The sequence below is a fragment of the Myxine glutinosa genome, chromosome 13 (genome assembly GCF_964187855.1).
Source record: "Myxine glutinosa chromosome 13, kmMyxGlut1.1, whole genome shotgun sequence".
Taxonomy (NCBI): domain Eukaryota; kingdom Metazoa; phylum Chordata; class Myxini; order Myxiniformes; family Myxinidae; genus Myxine; species Myxine glutinosa.
Window position 1 is genome coordinate 103,241,761 of NC_136273.1, and position 24,454 is coordinate 103,266,214.

Sequence of the window (24,454 nt, forward strand, 5' to 3'; positions counted from 1 at the left end):
CCTCTCTCTCCCTTCCTCCCTCGCTACCTCTGTCTCTCTACCTCTCTCTCTCTACCTCTGTGGCACATCCATGCACACGTTGCAACACTCGAACATGGCAAACCATCCTGGAACATCATAAGTGAGCGGCACAGTGACTGCAAGTTGAATCAAATGAAGAACACTATCATATAAGACCCGTTGCTTTGCTGATGGGAATACCAGTCTTGGCTGATGGGAATACCATTCTTTGCTGATGGGAATTCCAGTCTTTGCTGAGAGGAATACTGCGATGGTTAATCTATGGGGCAAGAACAAAACAAAGATTCCTGGGAGATCCTGCCCTCGGTGTGGGGATAAACAGCGATGCAAATTGGCGTTTGCAGTTTCACCACATGTGCCCATGTGCCCATGTACCCACACATAAACATTCCTTCTTGTTATTGTGTGTGTCAGTAACTTTCCTGGAAGTTGCCTGAATCCACTGTCTTTGGTTTCATTGAAATCCGTTAATCCCATCTCAAGTTGTAGCACGACAGACAGACAGACAGACAGACAGACATGGCTCCTTTTATAATATTGTTACGGAATAAGCACATGCACCGGGCTCTCGAGTTGCGTAGTCGGACCCGCCACCACCACCGATCCCGAGGCCACCAGGCCATGTAGGCCATCAGCCAGACCCCCAAAATAGGGTCCATTGGTACCAAAATGAGGGAGTAAGCCTAATATTGATTTTTGGATAGGTCTTTACCCCTAGAATATGAAAATATGTGATGGCAAATTCAACCATGTAGCTAAATGGGTGTTATCACCTCATTTTCAAAATGGCCGCCAAAATGCATGTTTTTCTATTAAAAACACCATGTTTCATATTCTTGTAGGAATTTGTAACAAATAGCATTGCGTTTTGAGATGTTTAAGACTTTACAACTCTCTTAAAGTATGAAATACATCATCTGAACTTTAATCCAAGAAGATAGAATCCAATATGGCGCCCAATTTCACAAAATGGCTGCCATCATAGCAACAACTTTATGCACAAAATATGCACGAAAATAACTGGCATTCAGTAGATTTTCAAGTATACACATGGAAAAAAGTATCGCACCACCACGTATTTTCGACATAGTGGAAATGTATCAATGAATTGATACATTTCACCCATTGAAATGTATCAATGGGTGATAACACACATTTAGCTACATCGTTGAATTTGCTATCACATATTTTCTTATTCTAGAGGTAAAAACCTTGTCAAAAATCATTATTAGCCTTACTCCCTCAATTTGGTACCGGTTGACCCCCCTAGCTGATAGCCTAATGGATAACTCCGTGGCCCAACGGGTTGTTAAGCAACTGCAGACGCCGATTGGAATAATTATGTCTAACAGGGTTTTCTCGTGTTACCTGTTGGTGACCCAATAAACTCAGTTGAGAGCTTCACCCTCAGCGTTCACCTGTCTTCGAACTACTATAACAACTATGGCCCAGCGAATCGTGAGTGAACTCCACCTGATCCATTCTATTCTAGCTCTTCCGTGAGCTTCGACTTTATACACAAAAAATGAAAAACCCTTCCTCACTTCAGTTGCGTACTATTCTTGCCAATGTCCCTGCACTCCTTTATCGCCAACACTTTACGTGCTGTACCAAGTAAACCCAAATCTAATCCCATCTACCGTTTGTGCTGCCGCTACGTTCATAAGGAGACCATTGCGTGCCTCTACTACTCGGAGCGAAAGTGCCTTCTTTACTACCATCTCCACTCTTCTTGTTTACTCTGAAACTGTCATCCCTGCTCCTGTCACTGTCATTCTGTTGGAAATCCCTTCTGCACTTGCTCTATAGTCCATAGGCCCTATACCATTCATTATCTAAAATAAGCTACGAGATCCCCTCATAAATTGCTTCCTTTCTAATGTTGAATGTTCTGTCTACTTCATCCGCTCTTGATAGGTTAGTCCAGCTTGGCATGGAATATGTGAAGTCAAACTACACCGAACGCTCTCCTACTGCCATGGCCTTCCTGTGATTGCTTCAAACATTTTTTTCAACACTTCTCATGTTATTTTACCTTGGTACAGTCCCGGGTATTTTTTTAATACAATGACGGTGAGATGTGGATGCAAGGTGAGGAGGCGGAAGGAAAGTCATGAACTTGGAATTGGATGCGGAGATGTCGGGGAGGGTTAGAGGGTAAAAAAGATAAGGGGTATTGATTGAAGATGACCTGAGGTGGTCGTGTACTACCAATGAGCCTTGAACGGTAGACCGGTGTTCCATTGAGCAGCAGGTAGACGGAGGTTATGTTTTCACCCTTGAACGGTAGACCAGTGTTCCATTGAGCAGCAGGTAGACGGAGGTTATGTTTTCACCCCTGTCTGTCTGTTTGTCTGTGAGCAGCATATCTGAAAAGTTGTGGACAACTTGGATGCGTGATAAGGACCAATTGTTTAGATTTTTGTGAAGATCCACAACTGCAAACGAGGATTTTTGAATTTTCGATTTTGGTTGATGTCCGAATACAGATCCAGTCGGTCATGGGATACAAAATGTAAACGGTTCAGCCAGGTGGAGGTATGCGCTCTACCGACTAGTGCCGTTCTCGTTACCCTCACCAGAGGAGAGGGTATTGCATTTGAGTCCGTTTGTTTCTGTCTGTTTGTCCGCACAGAATAAATACGATTTTCTCTGCAACCGTTGGTCCGATTGACAGGACATTTTCACCATAGGTGCAGCTCCACCTGTGGAATTTTTTAATGATAATTATGACGTCATAGGTCACGTGGTTCGGCCGCCATCTTGGAAAAACCAAAAAACTTTGCACCTCTATCTCTGAAAGCACTGAATAGAAAAAATTGAGACATGGTTCATTGTAAAGAACTTTCCATGGGGAATAAAATATGTTAATGATGTCAGGTGCCTCCATTATGACGTCATAATTCGACAAGTACAAAACTTCATCCGATTAAGATGAAATTTCTTGAGCATAATCTAGGAATAAATTAGCTTAGAAAAAAATAATGATGACGTCATCGGTCACGTGGTTCGGCCGCCATATTTGATTTAACACAAAAGCCTTAAAAACCACTGAAGATACATCCTGGCGAGGGTTTGCAATCTCTGATTGCTCTTTCTTGTTAATGGTTTGCATTTGTTTATGCGATAGATTTTTGTTTTTTTTCTTGATTATATAATTACTATTCATATTCACTTTTTCTTTGATTTGCCTGTTTTGGAACAGAGTGGGCGGCTTTGTCCAGCAAGATGCGCCTATGTGGACAATTGAACAACACCTATGATCTGTCTTACTTGGAAGGCTGGATTCGTAATGCCTTTACAGTATTGGCCATGATGGATTACCCTTACAAGACGACCTTCATGTCTCCCATGCCTGCCAACCCTGTCGATGCAAGTGCTGAAGTTTTTTAGTTGTTTTTTTTCCCCATTATACCTAATTTGTTTCCTGACTGAAATTTTGCACATAGTTTCGTTTAATATTGCTGTCTTTGCTAAACATTAAAGGTCGTGTAGCCACTTATGATTCCCTCTGCCACCAAACATTGATGGAGGCCATGTTTTCACCCCTGTCTATTTATCTGTTTGTGAACAGAATATCTCATAAAATTGTTGACGGATTCAGACTAAATTTGGTGGAGAGGTTGGGTGTATGACGAGAAAGAAATTATTAGATTTTGATGAGAATCCGAATCCGAATCGTATAATTTTTTTGAGTGATTCTTCAACATTGAGTGATAGGCTAAAGCCGATTATATAGCAGGATATCTCAAATTTGTGGATGTATTCTGACAAAACTTGGTGGACTGGTTGGGTATGAGAGAAGGACAAATCAATTTGATTTTGGTGAAGATCCGGATACGATAAAAAAAAAAAATTTTGTAAGTGACTAGCATGGATTAGCTCACTATGCTCGCCTCGCCACACGTAGTCACCGCAGAGGCACGGCCTTGTTTAAACTGAGGATAATGACCTGACTGAACTTGAGTTTCTGTGTTGTCATGATTTACACCAATCATAATACAAACATTTCTTTTCTACAAATTTATTTGTAATATTTGTGATATTATTACTTGGCAAAAAAAAAATTTTTTTGGACAACTATATTGATCGCTCCGGTGTGTTTGTGTGTTTGTTGGTGTGTGTTTGTCTGTCCACTCACTTATAATTGCCTACAAGTCGCAATTTTAAACCGATCTTCACGAAACCACCAAATGGTAGAGTTGGTGGTCCGACAGAATCCGATATATTTTTGAGGTCAGAAGGTCGACAAAGGTCAACCACTGTTTTTCAATTTTCTTAATCCTCAATTTTCAGCTGATTGACTTGAAATTTGAATAGGATTTTCATATCAGCGAATTGAATTCAATCACCAACCATTTTTGAGATCAACATAGGTCACAAGGTCAATGTTGGCCAAATTTCTAAAATTGTCAATTTTTATCTGATTAACTTAAAATTTGAAGACAATTTGCCTATCAGGTCACTGAATTCCACCACCAACTATTTTTGAGGTGAAAAGGATGCTTTACTGAGTGCCATTCTACTTTGTTCTCTTTTGCCAAGTGTCGCTCTGAGTTATTTTTCATTTATTTGTAATTTGATTGAATCAAAAAAGGTCCAATTGGCATAAAGCTATAAATGATTAAGGATCCATGCTGTTTAATCGGTCTGAAGGGCGAAGGGATCTAAAGATGTCTAAAGTATTGAAAGAGTCTTAAAGATAAAAGTGGTCTTCGGGGGGAGGGGGGCCATACGTCCGTGAAGCTGTACGTTTTCTGGCTTCAGGACCTTGGGGTCTAAACTAAAGGGTCTTATGGGTCTTAAGGTCTTCAGTGTATTTTGGGTCTTTAAGGATAATCAGGGTCTTTTGGGTTTTCTGTGTCTTTAAAGGTATTCAGCATATTTTGCGTCTTCGGTATCTTCGGGGTATTTTGGGTCTTTATTGGTCTTCAGTGTCTTTTAGGTGTTTGGGATTTTCAGAGTATTTTGGGTCTCTAAGTGTCATTGGGTTCTTTTGTGTATTTTGGGTCTTCGTGATCTTTTGGGTCTTTTGGTTCCTCTGGGTCTTTTGAGTCGTCGGGGCTTTTTGAGTCTTCGTGATATTTTGAGTTTTCTGGGTCTTTTGAGTCTTCAGGGTCTTTGGGATATTTTGTGTTGTCATGGTATTTTGGGTCTTTGTGGTATTTTCGGTGTTCATGATCTTTTGAGTATGTGGGGTCTTTTGGGTATTCTGGGTTTTGTTTTGTTTTGTGGGGATGACTTCAGGGTATTTTGGCTCGATGGGATATTTTGGGTGTTCAGGGTATTTTGGCTCGATGGGATATTTTGGGTGTTCATGGTCTTTTGGATCTTCATGTGCATAATTAATAGACAGGATGCAACCAGCATTCAAACAGTACGTAATTAATAGACATATAATCACAAAGCTTCGTGGCTTCCTGGATGGATGGATGGACGGACGTACGGCTTCACAGACCGTGTTTTTTGGTTTATATATACATATATAGATTCTTCACTAATGAGTGATAGAGCCAAAAACTATATAGAGCATGATATTTCAAAAAGTTGTGGTGACTTGTGACAAAATTAGGTGGATGAGTTGGTTCAGCAACAAGAACAAGCCAATTTGATTTTGGTTCAGGCCTGGATCCAGATCTGGCCTATCGTTGGGACACAAAACGTAAACTGTTCAGCCTGGCGGAGGGAGGTGTGCGTCCTACCGAGTGCAGTGCAGTTCGAGTTCAACCTGTTATTGAGTGAAGTACTTTTCATACATCTGCAGGTGATAACTTGTACTACATGAGTTGTTAACTGGGAAGTTACCCAAGAGCAGCTGTTTTGCCCTTTGGGGTTCATCAATTTGGAGCAAGTGAGGTTTGATCAGGCTGTAAAGTCAACATTATCATTAATGCTGTTATAATTTAGGTAGTTTTTCTGGCTGACGAATGTTATAGATGCATCCAATGATATGGTCATTGCAGTTGCTGTATTACATGAATCAAGATTTATATTTTAGGGTGGCTGCTGCTTCTTTGATGAGCAATAGCCCATTGAGGTTGACTAATAGATACCTTATTCCGATAGGTGGCCTGTGACATTCTTCTGAAAAGCGGCGGTGATCCTTTGACTGGTCTCCGAGATGCTGCGGGTGCGTATGGATCTTTGGATAAAGTGGAACAAGGCCTTAATAGCTTGATTATCATATAATATAATTTATCATGGCCAGAGTTCAATTTTCATCTCATCAGACCACATAATCTTTTGCCTCGTGCTCCGAGTCTTTCACATGCCTTTTTTCAAGTACCAGGTGTGCTGTCATGTCTTTTTCTCAGGAGTGGCTTCTGACTGGTCACTCCCCTATAAAGTCTGGATTTGTGAAGTGCTGCAGAGACTGTATATATATATTGTTGCGAATCTCGGAGTACGGCACTCCCCTTACCGAGGGGGGGGGGGGGTTAATCCCCTCGTCTATTAAGCTGGCCGTCTCCGGTCCTGGAGCTATGACGTCACTTCCGGTCAGTGCTGAATAGGGTGGTAGGCCAATTGTTCCTATTACCTAAGTACCAGCGCCTTCCGGTAAGCGAGGAAATGAGCCCCGCCCGAGCCGCGGCTGTAATGGACACGCCGAGCGAAGCGAGCCACGACTCAGGCCGTTAACAAAAGGACTAAACCCGACTATAGCGGTTGGCCAAATCGTGCCACAGGGACTCAATGGGGAAAAGACTAAAGCGACCGGATGAGAGGAACCAAAGAATAAGAAGGGTAAAGGAAGAACAAATATGATTTATTACTATCTAAAAGAGGAAACGAAAGAAGGGAATATACAAGGAGAGGAAATAAAAGGACATAGGGCAACCTGAGACACTCTTATATAACACGCCCATGACGATACAAACAGACTCGCACGGAATGGTAGCTGGTAGGGGAGGAAGGTCCAGGCAGATGGTTCCAGGCGAGGGGATGGTCCAGGCTCCGTGTCCGCGGGTGAAGGACGGCTGGCAGCTTGACGTCGTTGGCGCGCAACCGGACCTTGCAAACGCGAGGGGCGGGAATGCGCATACGTATAGCGTGCCGAACGCTCTCAAAACCACGGCAGTTCGTATTGACAACGATCGTCCCAAACGATCCTCTGCGCAATGTTCTTATGTTCGCCACCTCTGCGCTGGTCTCTCGCATCTGCCGATCTCCCCCGCATCTGCTCTCTGCTAGTCTCCGTTCATCTGCCCTCTCTCCGCGAAAAGGCTTCACGCTCGCGCTTTTATTGCAAGCTTCGCGTATTAAGCCGCGTCCGCTTTGCTCCGCCTACCGGTGAACACGCCTCGGCCCGGATTGGCCGCGAGGGTTCATCAGCGCCTCCCCTCGTGACGCGTTGATGGGGCCACGCCTGTGTTCCTGGCCGCTCCTCCCTTTTTTCTCCCACTCTGACCGTGTGCGTAATGGCGGCTTGGGGCCAGCAAACAAACCAAAAAGGCAGAGAACGCTGCAATACGGCTACTGGCACTTTGGAGAGAGCGAGAGATTGGGGATAATTGAAGGGGCCTAAGTTATTTGATTAATACAACGCAGAGTCAAACTATTGGAAACAGATCCTTAACTGAAACATAGACTAATGAAATAACTAAAGAAGAAGCCTATGGTTTGCTACGTGTTGTACATGGGCTAACTAGAGTGCAACCTTTACAAAGGGGGGATATTTACAAGAATTATTATTTTACAAAGTGAAGGTTCTAAAAACCGTAAATATATATATATGTATGTACAACAACACACAACATTCATTTTAAAGGCCATTTTCCCTGCTGGAGCGGGGGTTAGCCTTGCAGGCCCCATGACTATCTTCTCCATTTTGCCCTGTTTTCTACATCTCCCCTTGTTAACCCCCTTACCCGCATTTCTTATTCCACCACCTTTAGCCAAGTCTTTCTTGGTCTTCCCTGTCCCCTACTTCCTTCTACATTCATTTCCATCACTCTTCCCACCCAGTCACTTTCATCCTTCTTCAACACATGACCAAACCATCTCAACCTGTTTCTCTTCACATCATCCATCACAGGCTCTATTCCCATCATCGTTTGCAATTCATCATTTGTCTTCCTCTCTCTCAACAATACTCCGCACATCCACCGAACCATTCACATTTCCACCCTTTCCAGCCTTCGTTGCTGCTCTACATTCATTACCCATGTCTCGCCCCCATAATTCATAACACGTCTCGCACATGCAGCATACACCTTTCCCTTCAGCTTCAACGATACTCCCCTCCTCGTCAGCACACCACTCAGTTCCCAAAACTTCTTCCATGCACCTATCACTCTAGCAACCGTTGCCGAGTCTGATCCACCGTCTCCAATTCCGCATGTCTCCAAGGTAGCAAAATGTTTTCACACCTTCCAGCTTCGCTCGGTCTCCAAGATCCAACTCAACATTTCCTCCATCTGCAGCTCCCTCTGTGCATACCTTACACTTTAATGTTGCTGCCACACTGGTTAATGACCCTCTCAGACCACTACATTTTTGATGAACCCACTCAGCGCACATTGTACATTGAATACATGTACATGTACATTGAATGGAGTTCACTCCGACACCCTTCCTGCACACAGCGCACGGCCACTTCCCAGTTCTTTCCACCTCACCACATGCTTTACCACTTGCCATCGCCTTCGTCTTTCCGATATTCACCTTCAGACCTTTTGCCTCTATACATTCCTTCCACTTGTTAATCTTCTCCTTTAGTACATCCATACTCTCCCCAATCAACACCAGATCATCTGCATACAACAACTCCCACGGTAAACCCTCCTTCACGTTCCGAGCCAGCACCTCAATCACAGCTACAAATAGTAGTGGACTTAGTACCGACCCCTGATGCACTCCCACCTTCACCTCAAACTCACCACTGTTCCCGTCCTTCGTCCTTACAGCTGTGCGCGGTCTTTTGTACATTGCCGTCACTACTCTGAGCAACCATTCCTCCACTCCCAACTTCCTCAAAGCCCATGTCAATACTTTACGTGGAACCCTATTGAATGCTTTCTCCAGATCAACAAACCCAAGAAACAACTTCTTCCTCTTCTCCATGTACTTCTCCTGCAACTGCCTCACAATAAAGAGCGCATCTGTCATTCCTCTTCCTGGCATAAATCCAAACTGCATTTCGTCGATCTTCACCTTCTTCCTTATCCTCCTCTCCAACACCCTTTCCAATACCTTCATTCCATGCTCCAATAACTTTATCGCTCGGTACGAGCCACACTCCAGAGGGTCACCTTTCCCCTTGTATAGAGGGACGAGGGTACTCGGTTCCCAATCCACTGGAATGCGACCTTCTTTCACCACCAGATAACAGATCTCTGTCATTCTCTTCACACCCCAACTTCCTGCTGGCTTCAACATATCTCCCACAACTCCCGTCGGCCCTCCCGCTTTTCTACTCTTCATTGCTTTTATCGCTTCCTCAACTTCCTTCTCAGTTATCTTCTCTGTCGGTCCTAAAACTGGGTTACTCTCTATGTTGCCATCCCATTCATTCTCTGTATTCAACAGCATTTCCATATATCTTTTCCATCTTCCTTTAATTCCATCTGGGTCCACAACAATTTGTCCCACTTCATCCTTCAAGCAACTCACTCCCATCACATCACACCTCTCTTTCGCGATCTGCTTTGCAATCCTGAATACTGCTCTCTGACCCTCTTCCGAATCCAAGCGTTCTCCGAACATTTTCCTACATGCCTCCTGCGCCTTTGCTACCTCTTTCTTTGCAGCCTTCTTGGCTGCCTTATAACTTTCATGCTCTGCTTTTTCTGCTTCCGTACCCTTCACCTTCTGCCACTCCTTGAACTTCTTCCTCTTCTCGTCAATCCTCTTTCCAACTTCATCATCCCACCACCGTGTTTCCTAGTGCCTCGGTGGTCCTTTTGTCCATCCACATACCTCACCAAAGGCTCCCAACAGACTATCTTTCATTGACATCCAACCACGTTCAAGCTCAACCACATCATCCTCTACCCTACTCAGCCTCTCTTGTAATGCCTCCCTCACTGTCACCTCTTTCAACCTCCACACCTTCATTCTCGGTTGGTACTTCACCCGCCGAGCTCTCCTTGCACCTTTCACCCTTATGTCGCAGACAACCAAGTGGTGCTGTGAAACAGCCTCCTCCTACGGGATCACCTTTGTGTCCCGGAGGTGCCCCCTATCTCGCCTACGCACCATCAGGTAGTCAACGGTTGTCGTCGCCCCACCTGACGTGTATGTAACAAGCTTATTATCCTCTTTCTGGAACTGAGTATTACAAATCAAATAATCAGCTCCATCAGCAAACTCCAAAATCCTTTCACCTTCTCCATTTCTCACACCATATCCGTAACCCCCATGAACTCCCTCAAAACTGTCCATACTCCTTCCCACATGTCCATTTAGGTCTCCTCCTACCACAACAACTTCCTCATCTTTCACGTTTTCCATCAGCTTCTCTATCGCACACCAGAACTTGTCCTTATCTTCATCGCTCCGACCAACCTGCGGAGCATATCCTGAGATGACGTTCACCAAGAGCTTTACAATCATAATTTTCACCATCATCAACCTGTCACTCACTCGAGGCACACTCAACACACTGTCTACAAACTCCTCAGAAAACAGGACACCAACACCATTCACGCCCTCCAGGCACCCTTGCCACACAAACTTGTATTTCTGTCCCTGCCTACCCTTCACCATTCTCACACCACTTCCCTTCCATCTCGTCTCCTGCACACAACATATGTCCACTCTTCTTCTGACCAATACTTCCACCACTTCTCCTTATCTCTCTGTCATTGTCCCTACATTCCATGTCCCAAACCTCAGAAACCGATCTCTACTTCGGGCTGTACCCTGCCCATATGTAGTTGTAATTGTCATGGTTCTCTTGTTGAGGCAATGTTTTTATGGCCGGATGCCCTTCCTGACGCCAACCCTCTTCCTCACCTCTTACGACACGCAGGGATACGGTGTACCTATTCTAAACCAGGGTACATACCGGGACAGCTCGTTAAGCTATACGATACATTATTCAATCTTGCCAGGAGCCAATGACATTGCACCGAGCCTCATAGCCAATCAGGGTAACCGTGAATGGTCGAACGGATGGCCATCTGCTTTATGTATGTATGTATATATATATATATATATATATATATATATATATATATATATATATATATATATATATATATATATATATATATATATATATATATAGATAGATAGATAGATAGATAGATAGATAGATAGATAGATAGATAGATAGATAGATATATATATATATATATATATATATATATATATATATATAGATAGATAGATAGATAGATAGATAGATGTAAGCATAATTATTTGGCTGTGTTTTTATGTCCTTACATACCATTTTATTGAACAAAAACACATCAACACTTTTGCAAACCAAGACATTTTGATGAATAAATCAGTTGCTGCTATTTATCAGAGAGCCGCAAAAAACACGAGTGCCTGGCTGTCCGCCTTTATATCTGATTTGATGTAAATTGGGTTGTGCAAATGTGACTTGACCAAATCTGCTCCCTGATGCCCTACCTTTTATTTTGTGGCGACAGGTGAGTCATCTCCTCCTTTCTTCTTTAGGCTCTATATTTTCCCATGTCTTGGATTTGTCTTTTTCTCCAAAAAATGAGCAAATGCTGTCATTCTGATTTATCTTCCGACCTAGCAATTTGTAGTTATTTTGTCAATGCCAATGTGGTGCAAGGCCACTTTTAGTCGTATGGTAAGGATGAAATTGGATTGACAATCCCTCACTATGACATGCTTGGTTGCTTGGATCACTTCCATTTGGATTTTATGAATTATCCCCTCTGAATTGTCTGCAGGAATAATGTACAATTCGAGTGGGACGAAGAAGTGCTACAACATATTTGAAGACTTCAAACCCTGCGCAGACCCTACTGGGTGTGGTGTGGGTTGGGACAGCTTGGCTTGGGACTACCAGGTAATGTTGTGGCATTTAATACACCACATAGGCACAGCAACCGAGATACCTGTTGTGGTTTGAGAAATCCAGCCTGTAGTACGGAGGCATTTATGTTCCAGAAATGGACTGTTCTGTGATCAATACCTTTCTTGCAATCCGAATTGATCACCCCTTCCTGTGTAACTCCTGAGTACAAGCACCAGTTTTCAATTTGTTCAGGAGTGAATAGAAGTCGTACAAATGTACAGACACTTCTCAATATTCACCCTCCACAAGGCCGAACGCCACTGCAGGTGATGGCAGCACAAGCATCGTTTAAGAAGATGTACTCTTGATACAACAACAACAAAAAAGACACCAGAAAGTCGAGAATGTTTCTGTTCCTGGGACTCATGTACTGTATATAAAACAGCCATTGTACCACAATGCATAAAGCAGCCCCACATAATTCTGTCCTCGGATCGGCCCGTACACGGCCGTTCTTGGCGGCCGTTCTTGGCTTGTGCTGGTGCGCCAAAAAGACGAGCGAACTTGACTGTCTCGAGGAAGTGAAAGTCCGTCCATCTGTAACCTTTTTGCTATTTTTGCTACTCTTCCCTCATCACCCGGCTGATTGTTCTGAAATTTGACACATTAATTCATGACTAGCCCGCACGATCACACAGGAATCACCTTTAGAGGCCATTTTTACCCCACAGGGCAGGGGTTGGCCTTTTTTGGGCATGGTGGTCCCCTTTTTGAAGCAATATTTTATGGCCGGATGCCCTTCCTGCCGCCTACCCTGTTAGTAACCTCTTGCGACACACAGGGAATTACCAGTGAGCTGATACTCAATTTGCCGACCTCGGAAGGATGACAGGCTGAGTCAACCCCCCTGGTGTTAATTCAGCGATCGACCGGGATTCGAACCCAGGATCCCAAGCCGGCACCCTAACTGCTAAGCCAAACCCAGGCTCATGATCACATAGGCTTAGATTTTTTTGGATTTCGGATCATGGGGGCTCACAGGGGGGTGGGGGAAGGGGGTGTTACCCCTCCCCCTAACTTTGGATCCCTATTCAAACCTGGTACATGGATTCCTATTACTCGATGGTCTGCAGGATTTCCCCGTCTTAGATGTTTCGATTTCGTATCGGGCGCCCTCCCAGTGGATCAGGGTCCTCCCGGAGGGGAGTGGTCTGAACTACAACCTCGAGATGACCGTTAGCCCACTCCGGGCTCTTTTTTATTCGTACCATGGCCGCTTCTGGCGGCCGTTGTTGATAGCAAGCACATGCATACAATCTATCTGTAAGCTATAATCTTGGGGGTGGGGGAGGGGTGCTACTCCTCACCAGGTGTAAAATTCCCAGTATACTGGTACTCATTTTGCCGACCTCGTGAGGATGACAGGCTGAGTCAACCCCACCTGGCATTAATTCAATGGCTCACTGGGATTCAAACGCAGGACCCTAGGATCCCAAGCCCACCACCCTAACTGTTAAGCTAACAACAGGATTAATAAACAAGGTAAAAAGCGACAATAATCATTTCCCTAAACCATCTTTATTATTACTCCCGCTGGGAGTGATGCATTCGATCGTGTCCGTGCGTGTGTGTGTTCGTGTGTCCGTGTGTTCGTGTGTTTGTGAACAAGATATCTGGAAAAGTTCTGAATGGATTTGGATGAAAGTTGGTGGGATGATTGCCCTTGGGATAAGGAAGAATTGATTAGTTTTTGGTGAAGCTCAGGATATTATTCCGGATCCAGGAATATTTTGAAGGATTTTTTTACCATTGGAAGACAGGGCTCAGCAGCGGCCACGCACGGCGGGAGTATGCGCTCTACTGAGTGGCGTTCTAGTTGCCGTTTGAATCCAAATGATCTGCAACTGATACAATTTAATATGATGTTAAAACAGACCTGCACGGAAATCAACCTGCTGTGCTCGAGTAATGGAAAGACTGACATGTTTCCGGCCATTCCCTTCACGAGTGCTCTACGAGAACAGTACTGTCAAAAACAATGGGGTGTCACCCCTCGTCAAGACTGGCTTGCCACCCAGTACTGGGGAGCAGGTGAGAACACGCACGCACGTGCACGCACACTATGCATTCGACCAAACTTGTATAATGAATGAACATTTTGACCTCCGCCACCGAAGGTGCATGGAGGCTATGTTTGCACCCCTGTCTGTCTGTCTGTTTGTTTGTGAACAAGATATCTCAAAAAGTTGTGGACAGATTTGGACGAAACTTGGTGGACAGGTTGCGTGTGCGACGAGGACGAAAGGATTCGATTTTGGTGAAGATCTGAATATGGATTCGGATATGAGAATTATTTAATTTAAGTGATTCTTCACCATTGAGTGATCGGGCTAAAACCAACATACAGCAGGATATCTCAAAATGTTATGGTTGGATTTTGACGAAACTTGGTGGACCGGTTGGGTGTATGACAAGGACTAATCGATTCAATTTTGGTGAAGATCCGGATCCGGTTGGTATTACTCCCGTCAGGGAGTAATACATTCACTCGTTACTCCCCCAAGGGAGTTGTGTGTGTGTGTGTGTGTGTGTGTGTGTGTGTGTGTGTGTGTGTGTGTGTGTGTGTGTGTGTGTGTGTGTGTGTGTGTGTGTGTGTGTGTGTGTGTGTGTGTGTGTGTGTGTGTGTGTGTTCGTGTGTGTGTGTGTTCGTGTGTTCGTGAACAAGATATCTGGAAAGGTTCTGAACAGATTTGGATGAAAGTTGGTGGGATGATTGCCCTTGGGCTAAGGAAGAACTGATTAGTTTTTGATGAAGCTCAGGATATTATTCTGGATCCAGGAATTTTTTGAAGGATTGTTTGCCATTGGAAGATTGGGCTCATTTTTTTTTACATTATCTTCTATATATTCTATATTTAACATTGTGATATGAAAATAGTTTTCATATTTGTTGTAAATGTAGTTTAAACTCGTGGTTATACGTTAGAGCGGTGTATTTTTTTTAGCAGCGCCTTCAATGTTCATTTTTTTCTTTCTAATAAAGACATTCTTTCATTTTAAAACCACAAGTGTGTATTACATTTCCCCGTTTCATAAAATGTATCGTTTGATACGTATGATGCTTTAACACTTTTTTTTTGTTTGTTTTTTTTAACTCAGAAGAGATATCAACATTTACCTCGGCGAATGTCATTCGCGGTGTCAGTATTTGATGAAGTTGTAAAGACTTCGTTCCAGATTTGTCAATGGCTGAGGTATATTAACAAACGAATAAAACAGATTTGGCAAAATTCCAACTTTTAAAAAAAAGATCGCATATTCACCTCAGGTTGTGAGAGGCTAAAGAAGAAGAAACCTCGCATGGGCTTCCCAGACCAAATAAATAATTCTGGTTTGTCTATATATCTACATATCTGGGCAGTGTCTGTTGTCACTGAACTACTCCCTGAAACTTTTGTTTCCGTGGTTGTGAAGTGTTTTTAATAATGTGGTGGTTTTGAATCATGTGGTGGTGAGGTGTAAAATGACGTGGTGGTGAGGTGTTTTTAAATCACGTGGCTGTGAGGTGTTTTTAATTTTGTGGCTGAGGTGTTTTTAAATCACGTGGCTGAGGTGTTTTTAATTTCGTGGCTGAGGTGTTTTTAAATCACGTGGCTGTGAGGTGTTTTTAATTTCGTGGCTGTGAGGCGTTTTTTAATTTCGTGTTTTGTGGCTGAGGTGTTTTTAATCTTCTATATATTCTATATATATATATATATATATATATATATATATATATATATATATATATATATATATATATATATATATATATTGTTGCAGTTTTTAGAACCTTCACTTTATCAAATTTAGTATTAAAATCCCTTATAAATAACCCCTGTGTACATTTCCCCTTAATTGGCTGTTAATTGAAATAAGTGCACCTCAGCTAGTCCATGTACAAGCACATAGCCAATCATAGAACCTCTCTATAGTTATATCCTTATTCTGTTTTCTAGTTAAGGCTATGTTCCCACTAGTCGATCTTACGTTGCACCAAATCAAATAAGATAGATCCCCCTTTCAATTGCCCCGAAACTACATTGCCAGCAGCGTGCGCCTACATTTCCAGCAGCATTCAGACTCCATTACGCACGCGGTCAGCTCGGAGAAGAAGGGCGTGGCCCACCCATCGTCATCAAAAGGTGGAGCCAGAAAGCCCTTACGACCAACCAGGAATCGATGGGCATGGCTTGGTAGGGCGTAACCAGAAACATCGGGCAGGTTCGTGAAGGTTCCAGGGCGTGGCTATATAACCCGTTACGGGAAGCCCCCACCAGAGAAATTCTGTGGAGAGGTGAGGTTGCGTTTCTGTTGAAAGAGGACGCATGAGGCAGAGGACGTACGAGGCCTGAGAGACGCGCAACCTGCGGAGGTACGAGGGAGAGACGCCGTTTCAACAGCCCCCAGCCACGTGCAGCTCTGACGTACTGCTTCGAGCAAACCTTGCTGTGTGGACCCGAGCGCGCAGTCGGCGGCCGCTCGCCTCCATACCAGCCCTGCCGTCCTGTATGGGATCGAACCTTCTTCTCCCTCCAGCCCTGTGGTCCCACCTTCTTCTCCCTCCAGCCAATCCTACCTGCAATTCCCTATTCGTGAGTCTGTTTGTGTTGTCCTGTCTGGGTATAAGTAAGCGTGTAAAAGGATTGCACTGTGTCTTCTGTTCTTTTTCTGTAAATAACTTCGTTCTTCTTCCTTCTTTGGTTCGTTGTAAATAATAATAAATCTCTGTTCCTCCTTATTCTTGGGTTTTCATTCTCATCCGAGCGCTTTAGTGATTTCCCAATTGAGTTCCTGTGGCGCGATTTCGGCCAACGCTTATGAATCGGGTTAGTCTTTGCTAACGGCTCGAACCGTGGACTGCTAACCCGCTCGGCAAATACCATCTTGTCCGTGGTTTCGAGCGGTACTTGTCTCCCTGTTTTGCGGAGGGATTGGTGAAGGTATTCGGGAGAACACCTTGACCAATAACCCTGATCAATCCCACCTCGCAAAGGAGCGTTACAAGTACCAGGACCGGTCGGACGGCCAGCTTAAAAAGACGAGGGGATTAAACCCCCTCGGTAAGGGGAGTGCCGTCCCCTGGATTCTGTAACAATATATATTGTTGCGGATATGGGATTTGGCCTCCATCCATATCCGCTTGTAAATATTCCCCTATTTCCCCAATACCCCCCAACTATCCCCAATCCCCCATTCCCTAGTCCCATTGCCTGTAAATAACACTCTGTAGAACCGACCTTCCCCTTTTTCCCCCATTAAATGTCGTGCCCAGGTCCACCGCATCTCACGTAGACAACTTTCGGACATCTTGCTAGTTATTCTTAGTCTGTCAGTTAAGGACTCGTTTCCATTAATTCTGACTCTTCGTTGCACCAGAATGTGATTGTATGGCACCAGTAGTGAGTTTAGGACCTCCCCATACCTCCTCCCATCTTCCCCATGAAACAACAACAACTACAACAACGGCGTGCGGGGAGTGTGCGTCCTCACACCGGCTTGGTTAGCCGCCATTGCCATGTGCGCCCACGGGGTTACCACGAAGGGGCTGGCTGTCAGCTCCTCGTCAAGGGCGGAGCCCGGTAACCCCCGCACCCAATAAGAAGCAACGGGCCGATTCCATCTGGGGCGGCGCTAACGAGCCGAGGGCGTGTCACTCCCCGCCGGATATACGCAGCGACTGACCGGACGTGACGTCAGATGCGCCCCAGCCACGAAGAAGAACCAGTCGCGACCTCCGAGCGCAGTGAGACCTCCCGCATCTCTGGACCGGACCGGGTCGATTCTGTCCCTGAGCCAAGAGTGCACCTTGAGCCATCGACTACCTGCCTTCCTTGCCATCAATCCCCGTGTGAGTCAGTTTTGTCCCGTTTATCTGTCGTCTGTCGGGGTTACTATTAAGACCGTAATTAAGTGCCTATCTTTCTATGCTGTCTCTCTCATCCCTGTAATCTAAACGTTCCGAACTAATATAACCTCCTCCGGAGGCCTTGAGAACTGTACCCCTGGTGTCGTGTCATTTAACCTAGCCGTTGTGTCCTTTCCTTCATTGATCTAGCGTAGCGCGACTCGGCCAACGTTCGAGTATAACCGGGTAAACTGTGCAGACGCGGTCATACCAAACCGCTCGGTAAACCAACATCCACAACCGCGTCTAACATTTGGTGTCGAGGAGTTGGATTCGGACCTGGGACTAAATTCAGTTAGGCCCAAATTTTGGAACACCAATTGTACCATTAGGGTAACATTTTGGTGTCGGGAAGTAGAATTCGATCCGGAGCGCGTTTCCCGCGCTCGAAATTATAACGGCGAAATTTGATTGTGTTTTACAAAATATAAAAACCCGAATTTTGAAAGTCGCGCGATGGCAGACCAAGTCGGCTGGGGTCCGGTAGAGGAGAGTGAGGCAGGGTCGATCCAGGACCAAATTGAGGGACATGAGGAGAGCGAAGCAGTGAGGGTAGCAGACGCACAAAATAGCGTCGTTGCGCCCGACGTTGCGGGCGCGCAAAATGGCGCCTCGCACATGGCCACGGCGACCACGCCCGCGACCGTGGTAGCGCCGCTGGTGGATTCGAACCTTTTCCTCCTGCAAATGAGGGCCCTTATGGAACGAATGGGAGACCAAATGGTGGGAATGAGGGCTGATAGTGAGCGGTTGGGAAACCAAATGGGGGTAATGAGGGACGAAGCGAGGGGTACCGGTGAGGGGTTAGACAAGAAATTTGGGAAGTTAGACAATAATTTTGAGGAGTTAGACAAGAAATTTGGGAAGTTAGACAATAATTTTGAGGGGTTAGACAACGGGATAAAAGAGGTGAGAAATGGGTTAATGGGGGTAGAAAACAGAATGGCCGCTCAAGAGAATCAAATGGAAGGGATGCAAAAAGGGTTAGAGGGGTTAGAAAACAGTATGGAAGGCAAATTGAGGGACATGAGGGACCAAGCGGAAAGGGAAGTTAAACAAATGGGGCAGCAGATAGAGGGGGTCAGAATGGGGGTAGAAACCAAACTGGATGCTCACAGGGAGGAAATGGAGCAGATGAGGGTGGCATCTGGGCAGGAGATGCAAGTGATGGGAGAGGAGATCAGAAGAGGTGTGAGTGAGGAGGTCGGAGGAGTGCGCGAGGAGGTGAGGCACTGTAAGGAGCGCATGGAGAAGGAGGTGAGAAAGGGGACTGTAAAATTGCAAGGGGGTATAGAGGAGTTGACGCTGGGAGTAGAACAACTGACAGTGGGACAAAAGGAGTTGGGGGACAGGTAAAGAAGAACACAGCGGTAATAGAGGGTTTAAAATCGACACAGAAGGAGATGAAAAAGGACGTAGGGGTAATTAAAAAAGAGTGTCAGACGGTACATGAGGACCTGGCGGACACGACTTTGATGTTATGGTGGGCCGAGCGGAATGGCCGCCGTGTTCGCACAAGTTACCCGATTATACTCGAACGTTGACTAAGTCGCGCTATGCTAAATCAATGATGGAAAGGACACAACGGCTGGGTTAAAATGACACGACACCAGGGGTACGGTTCTCAAGACCTCCGGAGGAGGTTATAATATTGCGGAAGGTTAGATTACAAAGACAAGAGAGACAGCATAGAAAGGTGGGCACTTAAACACGGTCTTATCTTAGCCCCGACAGACGACAGATAAACGGGACAAGACTGACTCACACGGGGATTGATGGCAAGGAAAGGCGGGTAGTCGATGGCTCAAGGTGCACTCTTGGCTCAGGGACAGAATCGACCCGGTCCGGTCCAGAGATGCGGGAGGTCTCACAGCGCTCGGAGGTGGCGTCTGGTTCTCTTTCGTGGCTGAGGCGCATCTCACGTCACGTCCGGTCAGTGGCTGCGTATATCCGGCGGGGAGTGACACGCCCTCGGCTCGTTAGCTCCGCCCCAGATGGAATCGGTCCGCCCTTCTTATTGGGTGCGGGGGGTTACCGGGCTCCGCCCTTGACGAGGAGCTGACAGTGAGCCCCTTCGTGGTAACCCCGTCGGAGCGCATGGTCAATGGCGGCTAACCAAGCCGGTGTGAGGACGCACACTCCCCGCACGCCGTTGTTGTAGTTGTTGTTTCATGGGGAAGATGGGAGGAGGTATGGGGAGGTCCTAAACTCACTACTGGTGCCAAGAGGGAATGTCAGATGGTACGTGAGGACCTGACGAGGAAAATGGACAAGGTGGTAGAGGTGATGGAGGTTAAAGAGCGGGAGGTGCGGGAGCACATAGAAAAAAATAAAGTGGAGTTAGAGGAAGAACTTAAAGGGGCGCACGAAGAGATGAAGGAGGTGAAGCAGAAATTAGAAGAATTAGAAGAAGTGGAAGAAGGGGTGAGCGAAATTAAGAAGCGACGGAGAGAGGATAAGAAAGAGATAAAGGAGGAAGTAAAAGAATTGGTCCAAAGTCTGTGTTCGGATCGTGATGATGTGCTCATTAACCGGATGAGGGATTCGCAGGTGATGGAGGAGAAGCGAAGAGAAAGAGGACCCGGTGTAAGTGGTGACCAATATGGTCGTGCGTATGATGCGCCAGGTGATTTAATAAGCTTGGGGGTCGAGATAGACCCGGATGTTCGTGAGAGGCCACGAGTGAGGTGTATGGCTGGTCCGGAGGGTATGGAACGAGAGGTGCGAGGTGTGGGTGAGCAAGGTTGTGGTGGTATGGAATGGGTAGCGGGTTGCGGAGGTGTGACCCATGCATCGACACCAACAGGGGTAGTTGTTGGAGGGACCGGGGAGGCACGAGAGCCCCTTGGGGGTAATGTACTGTGGGGGCCCGGCCGGTTCGGCCCCGCGCTGACCCCGCAAGGGGCGACGCACGGGGTCCGGCAGGCGGGCAACGACTCGCATACGAGGTGGTCCCACAAGGTCCCACTCGCGCCGTATGACGGCAAGAGTGATCTACGCGCGTACCTGGCGCAGTTCGACTGTGTGTGTAAGGGCAACGGTTGGGGTGGGGACGAAGGTGGAGTACACCTGGTGGCCGCATTGCGCGGCGCGGCGGCGGAGGTGCTGACGGCATTACCAGCGGGTGCTCTCACCCTGCCAGCCCTCCGCGACGCCCTAATTAATCGATTCGGCATTGAACAGCAGAGCGAGCTTGTTAAAGCTCAGCTCGCGCTGCGAAAGCGCAAGCCCCAGGAAGCCATCGGGGAACTTGCCCACGACATTCGCCGCGCAGTGGGGATCGCACATGCTAGCATGGCAGCGGATTCCCGGGAAAGCCTGGCGCTGGACCATTTTATCCAGGCCCTCCCGGACATTGAGCTCCGGCAACAGCTCGCCATGTGGCGCCCGCAGACTCTGAGCCAGGCGGCTGACGCTGCGGCCCGTTGGGAAGCAGCGAGGCCCCTGGCCCGGGGGGGGCGAGCGTCTCGCAATGGCGGTCCGCCAGGTGGGACCCCCGATGGAGGGCGGACCCCTTAGGGGGCCCGCCCCCGACGTGGGTCCTGACCTGGCGGGCATGGTCCGGAGGCTGGTGGACCAGCGCCTGGCGGGACCTGGACCATGGCAGGCGGCCCCGGAGGTGGCCCGCGGTGGACCACGAGCGGGTAATCCAATTCGGACCTACAGGGGGGGAAATTTGGAATTCCGGAGGCAAGCACCTTATCAGGTGAGGTGCTATACCTGCAACCGTCTGGGTCACCTGGCGCGGCACTGTCGAGCCGCGCGCCGGGATGATCCCCGGCGGTTGAGGTCCTCAACTCCACCCAGGGGGGAGCGGGTTAGCCGACACCAGACACCCCCCCGCCAGACCCCGGGAAACTAGAAGGTGTCGGGCACGTAGGGCGGTGTTCGGCAGAAGAGGATGGAGGAGAGCCCTCATTGACGCGACAGGTCATTTATTGTGGCCAAATTGGAACCGGTAGCCTGACAATCAGATGCAAAATTGCCGGCGTGGGGGTAGACGCCGTGGTGGACACAGGAGCTAGCGCCACGATCATCAGCCCTGTGGTCCTTGATTCGAGCGCAGGTGGCTGGGATAAGATCCAGCGCCTGCAAAATTATAGTTTGCAACTTGCTACCGGGGTAACGGCCCCGATCATAGGGCGTGGTTCTGTGACCCTCAAGTTAGGGTCGGTAAGGAGGGAGATAGATGTTTGGGTGGCGGAGGTGTGCGACCCATGTTTAATAGGGTTGGATTTGTTGACTGCCAGCGGTTGTAAAATCGACTTGTGCCGGGGGATCCTGCAGGTGGGAGTAGAAGAGCTGCCGTTAGGGGGAGTGAGCACGGCCGAGAGAGCGGAGCTGGAGGCTTCCGAGGCCGTGACCATCCCCCCAAGGGCCGAGGCGATAGTGCCGGCCCGGTGGGCAGCTCACCCAACATGGCAGGAGTCCTGCGGCCTGGTCGAACCGGTGGCAGCGCAGTCCATACCGGGTTTAATCGTGGGCCGCACCCTTGTAAAAACGGACGGACCGGTAGTGGCCGTCCGAGTAATAAATATGAGTACAGAACCACGCACTATAGTAAGGGGCACGAGGGTAGCTGGCTGCACCCCAGTTGAGGAAGTCGCGACAGTGAGGGGCGAGAACGTCCAGCCGAGCCGACCCCGGGGGGAGCCTTCAATAAGAAGTAGGAATTGGCCCGATCCCATTTGCGAGATGGTAAATCGTAGTAGCGTAGAGTTGGGAGGTACCCAGAGGGATGCCTTACACAAACTGGTTGGGTCCCATTTGGACCTCTTCTCCCTGTCCACCGAGGATATTGGACGTACGGGCCTGGTGAAACATCAGATCCACACCGGTGAGGCCCGGCCTATTCGTCAGGCCGCCCGACGGCTCCCTTGGAGCAAGAGGGCGGAAGCTGACGAGCAGGTTGAAAAAATGCTCGACGCAGGTGTGATCGAGCCCTCGGGAAGTCCTTGGATGTCACCTGTTGTGCTGGTCAAAAAGAAGGATGGGACCACGCGGTTCTGCGTGGACTATCGCCAGCTAAACAACGTGACACTCAAGGACTCATATCCCCTGCCAAGAATTGATGACACCCTCGATGCCGTTGCGGGCTCAAATTGGTTCTCGACTTTGGACCTCAAGAGTGGGTATTGGCAGGTGGAGATGGATAGGGCAGGGAAGGAGAAAACGGCATTTTCCACAGGTAAGGGACTGTATCAGTTTACTGTGATGCCGTTTGGTTTGTGTAACGCCCCCGCCACCTTTGAAAGATTGATGGAGCATGTACTAGGCGGCATGCCATGGCAATCATGCCTGGTGTACCTGGATGACGTCCTGGTACATGCCCAAACGTTCCCCCAGGCAGTAGCTAATTTGGACCAGGTGTTCGGGTGCCTCAGACAGGCAGGGTTGAAGCTGAACCCGAGTAAGTGCACTTTGTTTGCAAGAGAGGTGGCCTATCTAGGTCACGTGATCGGCCGCGAGGGGGTAAAAACGGACCCAGACAAAATTAAAGCGGTAGAGGAGTGGCCCGCACCACGTACCATCAAAGAGGTGCGGGGATTTTTGGGACTCTGCTCCTACTACCGGCGCTTTGTGGCGAAATTTGCGGAGTTGGCCCGTCCCCTCCACCGGCTTACGGAGAAGGGGACGCGATTTAATTGGACACGGGAGTGCCACGAGGCCTTCCAAAAATTGAAGGGGTGTCTGACATCCGCACCCCTTCTAGCGTACCCCACTAGCAACGGGGCATTTACCCTGGACACGGATGCGAGCCAGGAAGGATTGGGCGCAGTTTTGTCTCAGACACAGGAGGGCGTGGAGAGAGTGATTGGTTATTATAGTCGGGCCTTAAGTAGGCCCGAGAGAAATTATTGCGTCACTCGCAAAGAGTTATTGGCTATGCTGGCTGCCATGAACCATTTCCACCCGTACTTGTACGGGCGGAAATTTTTGGTTAGAACTGACCATTCCTCCTTGCAATGGCTCCTTCGGTTCAAGGAACCAGAGGGCCAAATTGCAAGGTGGTTGGAAAAGTTGCAGCAGTACGATTTTGATGTGGCCCATAGGGCTGGGAAGGCCCATGGTAATGCGGACGCACTCTCTCGGCGTCCTTGTCTGGGGGAAAACTGCAAATTTTGTGCGAGACACGAGGAGAGGGAACAATTGGGCGATTCGGACCCGACCCTCGTTGTCCGGGCAACCCGGGTGAGAGGGCCAATTTTGCCACTAACCGCAGATGAGGAATTCGGAACTTTGGCATGGAGCACGGCCCAGCAGGAGGATCCTGTCCTGGGGCCAGTGTTCAATTGGGTCAAATTGGGGCAAAGACCAAAGGGGGAAGAGGTCACCCCCCTCGGGGCACAAACAAAGGCATATTGGGCTCAGTGGCAGACCCTGGAATTGAAGGATAACATCTTGTATCGCAAGTGGGTGGAGGTTCCCTCTGATAGAACTTCCTGGCTGGTGATAGTCCCTGACAAATTCAAGAACGTCATATTGCAACAGGTGCATGGTACCCGCTCCGGCGGCCATTTGGGCAGGACAAAGACAATATCGCG

General features: G+C 47.5%; 1 protein-coding gene across 1 annotated transcript in view; it reads left to right on the forward strand.

The window, feature by feature from the left end:
- LOC137439147 (dipeptidyl peptidase 2) overlaps window positions 1-24,454 on the forward strand; it is a 68,189-nt gene that overhangs the window by 22,627 nt on the left and 21,108 nt on the right. Inside the window, exons 6-9 of the mRNA XM_078767832.1 lie at window positions 3,227-3,393; window positions 6,088-6,151; window positions 11,895-12,013; window positions 13,897-14,053. Of these exons, the coding sequence (XP_078623958.1) occupies window positions 3,227-3,393; window positions 6,088-6,151; window positions 11,895-12,013; window positions 13,897-14,053 (507 nt within the window). The remainder of the gene's footprint in view (window positions 1-3,226; window positions 3,394-6,087; window positions 6,152-11,894; window positions 12,014-13,896; window positions 14,054-24,454) is intronic.